This window comes from Mercurialis annua, linkage group LG5 (genome assembly GCF_937616625.2).
Source record: "Mercurialis annua linkage group LG5, ddMerAnnu1.2, whole genome shotgun sequence".
In the NCBI taxonomy this organism is placed as follows: Eukaryota; Viridiplantae; Streptophyta; class Magnoliopsida; order Malpighiales; family Euphorbiaceae; genus Mercurialis; species Mercurialis annua.
This window is the reverse complement of record NC_065574.1, coordinates 12,859,671-12,866,936: the sequence shown is the minus strand read 5'-3', so window position 1 is coordinate 12,866,936 and position 7,266 is coordinate 12,859,671. Positions and strand designations below refer to the sequence as shown.

Below are 7,266 nucleotides of genomic sequence, written 5' to 3'. Positions count from 1 at the left end.
TGAGAGAATTAGCTAATTACCTAAATTAGAAAAATATTAGCATTTAGTAACCCTAAAATTCTAACTTGATTTACATACCCCAAGCGTGTCAACCATTTATTTTTTTACTCTGCTCTTTATTTTTTATACTCCACTTATACCTAACACACTTTATTTAAAGTTTGTTCTTCTTCTTCTTCTTCTTCTCTTCTCAACTCATTTAAAGAGAAAAAAAACAACAAATCAACAATTCAATTTAAAATCTTCAGCTCATAACAATTCAACAAATTGATTTCTCTAATTCTATCATTACTTTTTAAAAAATTATTGTGACTTTCAAATTTAATTTCGATCCGCTCGAATTTTTAATTCCTAATCAAATAGTTTCAAATTTCACTTCGAATTCAAATCTAACGATCATAACTTTCTTAAAAAACAAAGAAAACTGTAAATTATTAATTTATTTGTTCTCATTAAAAATCTATTAAAAAGGTTTCAAACGGTTTCGAGTACAGTTTCAATTACGGTTTCAAACCGTTTACAAAGGTTTCAAACAGTCTAAAACAGTTTCTAAAAGCTTTTAAACAGTCTAAAAAATAACAGTTTCAAACAGTTTCAAAAAACAGTTTCGAACAGTATAAAACAGTTTCAAACCGTTTACAAAGGTCTCAAATTGTCTAAAACAGATTCTAAAAAATACTTTTCAATAGTTTATAAAATAACAGTTTCAAATAGTATCAAACAGTTTCAAACCGTTTACATAAAAAATAACAGTTTTAAAAAAACAGTTTCAAACCGTTTACAAAGGTTTCAAACAGTATAAAACAGTTGCAAACCGTTTCCAAAGATCTCAAGCAGTCTAAAACAGTTTCTAAAAAACACTTTCAAACAGTTTAAAAAATAACAGTTTCAAACAGTATAAAACAGTTTCAAACCGTCTACAAAGGTTTCGAACAGTATAAAACAGTTTCGAGAAAACAGTTTCAAACGATTTCTAAAATTAATTTAAAACATTTGAAAACCAGGTCAAAATATCATTAATGAAGAACATTACGATTTTTTCAAAAAAAGTTGTAAAAAATTCCAAAAAACGATGCTAAAATAATTTGAAACAACATAGAAAGAAAAAAGTAGAAGAAGAAGAGAAGAAGAAGAAGAAGAAGAAGAAGAAGAGAAGAAGAAGAAAAAGAACTTTCTCATCTATCACCATCATATTATCTGTTAAACGCTTTTTTTATTCAAATTTCTTTGTCTTGGAGTTCATTTGTATAATGTGGAAAATAGAAAAAGCAGATTTAAGAAAAACGAAGTAAAAAAAAGTTGTAGAGGAAAGAAGAAGAAGAAGAAGAAGAAGAAAAAGAAAAAGAAGAGAGAGAAAAAGAAGTGAGAGAAAAAAAATGAGAAGGAAGAAAGAGAAAAAGGAGAGAGAAAAGAAAAAAACGAAAAAAGAAAGAAGAAAGAGGAAAGAGAAAAAGGAGAGAAAAAAAAAGGAAAATGAAATATGCATATGTTTAAAAGAAGGAGAGTAAAAATACAAATAAGTTATTTTGCTAATTGAGGTACAACTAAAAATAATAGAAAAATAGAGTACAAAAATAAATTTTTGAAATTGAGGTATTCAGAACAAATAAGTTAAAAAAAGGAGTGTTTTGTGCAAATTCCTCTTATTTTATCCTGATTTTCTATTTGAATAAGCCCCAATAATCATATATTGAGAATTGTCAGAGATACTATATAATTGGATAATACCAATAAAATATAGCTCAAATGGTATAAGCGTGACAGCAAATTGTCAAGGTCGTGTGTTCAAATCCTCCCAAAAACGCTCCCCTCCCTAATTATCAAAAAAAAAAAAAGGATAATATATTATGTCCATCACTCCACTTTGCTTATATCTCATTTTGGTTATGGTAATTTGATTTTGTTTCAATTTAGTAACTAGATTTTAGTTTCATTTAAAGTAAGGAGAATTTCTGGTCATTAATCACATGAATATCAAATTGATATTTATTTTTAAATAAAATATATATAGTAAAATTTTATTGTAAATAATAAAAAATGAATGCAACATAAGCATAGTTGGGAAAATTACTTAAAAAGATCTCCTTGATATTGGAATAGAATTCAATGTCCAAAATAAATTAAATTAAAGTTGGATAATCAAAATAAAATACAAGAAAATAAATAAATAATTTAACCTAATGTGTTACTGAATTTTATGTTTAATTTGGTAACAAAAATTAAATTGTAATAAAGTAGAATCAACTTTTACTTTTGTTTCAAATTACACTACAAGAAAACAGGGCTTTAGCGACGGAGATATTTGTCGCTAAAGCCCTCCAATCCGTCGCAAAACCGCTTTTGCGACGGATTGGTTGCGACCAATACCTTGTCTGTGGCTAACGTCTGTCGCCAATCCTAACAAACTTCGTCGCCAATTTGTCTCCAAACGATTTGATTTGGAGAAAAACTTGTGACGGATAATTTAGGTTTTGCGACAGACATGTCCGTCGCAAAAGGCCTCAGCCTTGGAGACAGAAGTATAGGCTTTTGCGACGGATGCGTCCGTTGCTAATCAGCGACGGACATAATCCGTCGCAAAGTCATCAGCTTTTGTCTCCAAAGCTGATGCATGTCCGTCACAAAACCTAAATGATCCGTCGCAAATTTGTTAATTTTTCGGCACTTTTCTGCCCTTTTGTGCTATTTTTTGCTGTTTTCCCCTGTTGTTTTAAATACAGTAATAACAATTCATTTATAAATTACAATCAATTGAAACTGATAAATATATATATATATATATATATATATATATATATATATATATATATATAGAAATATCAGAGTATACATATAAACGTCAAAAAATAAAAAAAAACCGTATTATATGTTTGTAATAAAATAAGCTAGCACGACACTACAAAGCTGGAGTGTCGTCATCGTCTGGTGGGGTAGGTGGGGGCTGTGGCCGATACTCTGCCAGAAGGTTAGGAATCATCCTGGCAATCTCCTCGCGTATCATCTGGGCCATGTTTGCAGCCTGCTGTTCCCGAGCCAGTCGTAGACCCTCCTGAATGCCGGCCTGCACACGGCGCTCGACCTCCTCGTCTGCCTGCTGCGACGTCCTATAAGAGCTGCCTCGCTGCACCCTGCTGCTTGGCCCGGAGTACCTGCTGCTCGCAGAACCCAACCCGTATACACGTTTCTTCTTGTTGATGCCCTCGATGTCTAGAAACACCTGGGTCTCGTCCACTGCAGCTGGGCTCGAGGAGCTACCCTCTCCGGTCTGAGGCTGTGTCGCAGCAGCAAGCCTCTTAGTGATGGCGTCCTACAAAACAATAAAAAAGATATTAGTTTAGTTTTAAAGCAACCAAAAATGCATAACATATTAAAAAGTAAACCTAATTTCTAACGAAATTTCGACAGCATTTCCTCTGTAATATGAGCATCACCCATTTTTCAGGGAAGTCCTGCAAGCAAATTACAGTATATAATCCAACCAATAAATATGTTTAACAGCTAACCAACAAGCATTTTCAATCTAATATATCATTTCCGAATTATTAAATTCAACTTAGAGAAGTTCAATAAAAACTTACAGTCATATCCTGAGCCCGTTTGTCGACCGGCTTCTTGTCAGCCTTCGTGGAGTGAAGGCGAGTGTACAACTCCGTCGCACTCGGTTTCCTGCCAAGCTCCCTTTCCTAACAGAAAAAATACAGTTCAATTAGTATCAAAATAAAACAAATATGTTATTTAAGTATTTTAATTACTGAATTTTAAAACAAACCATCACATCCATATGCTTGAGAGCAGAGCGAGATCCACCAGTATGGCGAACAGGTCCAGAACCGGCGCCCGCTGGGTCGCTCATCCGATTTGTTCGGGCGGTTTCTGACCTTTTCTTCTCTTTCTCTGAGTTTCAGAACGCGTTCCAAGCATCCCAGATATCCTGGGTCACAGAAATATACTTATGTTGCGTCCTCCTCATTCTGTGGATGTTGTCTTTGTAGAGGTTGGCTGCGTGGACCATGAAGAAATGTTTGATGACCTCCTCGCTGTACGCCGCACTATCCCACCAGAACTCTTTCTGCAAACAATACAAACATAATGTTGCATGAGTTAGTTTTTTTCAAAAAAAACATAATTTAAACGTTACGAAGCTGTAAATTGAATTACCTGGAACTCCTGGAAGTAGAACTCTCTCTGCTCCGCTGTTAGAAAGCGCTATGCTGTTCCATTATCGAACCAGCACTTCTTAAAAATCTCCCGCATAGCCCGTGAAACAGGCCCAGAGTCGATCAACATCGTCCTGTGATTTTTTAAACATAGTTTAGTATATATACATATTACAATTCACATGTGGATAACTAAATTGTAAACATACCTGCTAGGGTCCGGGTGAACCCTCTCCCTACCCCGGTCGTCTAGAACAGCAGGGGGCTCGCCAGGCTCACGCTGCTGCCGAGGCTGAACAGGTGCTCCAGTCTCCAACTGCTACTGCTCCTCAGCAACGTCGTCATCACCAGGAACAGGGTCTGATCCCCGTCCGCGTCCTCGGCCTGAGGCTGATCCTCGGCCTGTGCCTGATCCTCGACCTCGACCCCTCATACCTGCACATACATCAATTTTAAATGTTCGACAAACAACCAACACATTATATTAATAAAATTATACATTCCTTCGTGAAACATAAAACTAAGAAATATAAATTCAAATTCAACAAGTATACACTTGAATAATATAATTAAAAAACATAGTTTCGAGCAGCGTTAATACATCTTTAACAATTGATTATGGTTGCAAAATATCTAATACATAAAATTTACTAAACTACTAAAGTTCTTCGCTTTCATCTTCGTCTGATGAGGATGCGATGAACTCATCTTCTGTTTCTTGTTCAGGAGCCATGAACAACGCATCTTCTTCAGCTTCTCTAGTTTAATCAGCCAAATATGTCGGATTGTCTTCCGTTGCAACAACGAGAGGATTTTCTTCTATGTCATCTTGAAAGGCCGGGATAATCCCCTCGGGCATGTCAAGCTCTAATCGCGCCTTTATCCTGCAAACCACCCACCAATTTATTTTACCCCTTCTTTTACTCGGATATGGCAGGTAATGAACTTGGTCGGCCTGTTCGGCTAAGATGAACGGTTCATACTTGTTGTATCTCTTTCTGTTATTAATATCCACCATGTTGTATTTTTTGTTACTAATTGTGCCTGAATTTTGCGCTGGGTCGAACCATTCGCATTTAATAAGACAGTCGTTTTCATTGGAAGTGCTGGATACTCTAACTCAATTATGTCTGTCAGAAATCCATAAAAGTCATTTTCGCTATCGACATATTGAGTTCCCCTTACGCAGACTCCACTATTCATTGTAAGTTGTTCCTCCCCATAAGCTTGAGTCTGAAACTTGAACCCGTTTACACGGTACCCCTTAAATGTTCTGACTGATCTAAGAGGTCCTTTAGCGAGACTAAGAATGAAGGGATTGGTACAGACAGTTGGATCTTGCACCTGTAGCGTAAAAGTGTATTATAAATCGGAACTTTTAACTAAAAGAATCGAAATATATTCTGTAAAATACTTACATATTGTTGAAACCAGTAGGCAAAGTCACTCTCGAACTTTGCTTCAATTTGCGAGGTGCTGATTTCAGGGTTTCCTCTGCACAACTCGCCTTTGAAAACCCTTTAGTTACGAAGAAAACAATAATTAGAAGCTAAATAATCATTGTTAGTTACATTGACAGCTGCATTAAAGCTTACTCTCTGTAATTTTCAATTTCTGAACAATTCAACAGAACATATGTCCGGGCAGCAATAATCTCAGCATCTTCATGATATCTCTTGCGGCAAGCACCCACTGATTTCCTGTGCGGCTTGAAAATAGATAGTCCGTCAACATCGTAGTCGACTTCAATGTCAGAAACTTCATTTCTTTGTAGCCGCTCCGGTATCATTGGGTCACCTTCTGAAAATCAATAAGCTGCAAATTTTGCGGTTTCTTCATTTAAGTATCCGCTACTAATACTTCCTTCCACCCTCCCTTTATTGCTCACTTTTTTTTCAGTTTTCTCAAATATCTGATTCCACATATGCCACAGTTAGTAAACATTACATGTTAATATACTGATACACAGAATTAAGAAACTTCAGTAATATTACCTTTCAAATGGGTACATCCAGCGATACTGAACCGGCCCTGCCATCATAGCTTCGTACGGTAGATGTACGGGTAGATGTTCCATGGAGTCAAAAAAGCTGGGAGGAAAAATACGTTCCAGCTTACACAATATCTTTAGGATTTCCAGGCTCATACGATCTAGATCTTTCTCTGTTAGAGACGTGGAGGTTAACTCACGAAAGAAGATACTCAACTCTATTATAGGCTCCCACATTTCCTTCGGTAATAGCTCACGGAGAGCGATTGGCAGAAGTCTTTGCATAAAAATGTGGCAGTCGTGACTTTTCATTCCATGCATTTTCATACCGATTGTATCGACACATCTGGACAAGTTGGACGCATAGCCATTTGGAAATTTTATTAACTTTATCCACTCGAGCAAAGCCTTTTTTCCGTCCCTGTCCAAAGCATACATTGCCTTAGGAAATCTCCCAGTAACCGGATCTTTTGCTAACTCAAGCCGAGAACATATGTCATTCAACTCTTCTCTAGATTTTGCATGGTCTTTTGTTTTCCCGGGAATATTTAGTACAGTATTGAAAATGTTGTCGAATACGTTTTTCTCAATATGCATGACATCGAGATTGTGACGAATGAGATTCGTTTTCCAATACGGCAAATCCCATAATATACTTTTTTTATTCCAACCATAATTTTCCGACTTCGCAGTATTATTTTTCTCAGCCCCAATTTCATATGCCTTCATAAACCCCAGACTGTCCACCTCTGCCAACAATTCTTCTCCCGTTTTCGGCGGTCCGAATTCTTTGTTTACGGTTTTTCCTTTTCGGAAATGAGTTGTATTACGACGGTACAGGTGACCACGAGGCAAGAACTTTCTGTGACAGTCAAACCACGACTGTTTTCTACTCCCTTTAAGCGTAAAAGCTTCCGTATTTTCCATGCACTGTGGGCAAGCCAGTCTCCCAGATGTGCTCCAGCCAGACAACATCGAATAAGCAGGAAAATCATTAATTGTCCACATAAGTGCCGCTTTCATTTGGAAATTCTGTCGCCTTTGAACGCCGAATGTCTGGACTCCGAATTCCCACAGTTGGTTCAGCTCAACTATCAACGGCTGTAGGAAAATATCCAT

General features: G+C 36.5%; 1 protein-coding gene across 1 annotated transcript; it reads right to left on the bottom strand.

Annotated features, from left to right (window-relative positions):
- Positions 1–4,920: 4,920 nt before the first annotated feature.
- On the bottom strand, positions 4,921–7,266 carry LOC126681493 (uncharacterized). Its single transcript, XM_050377034.1, has 6 exons — positions 6,804–7,266; positions 6,264–6,674; positions 5,753–5,957; positions 5,576–5,675; positions 5,173–5,501; positions 4,921–5,041 (listed from the first exon to the last, which is right to left on the bottom strand). The coding sequence occupies exons 1-6, from the start codon at positions 7,264–7,266 to the stop codon at positions 4,921–4,923; spliced, it is 1,629 nt and encodes a 542-aa protein (XP_050232991.1).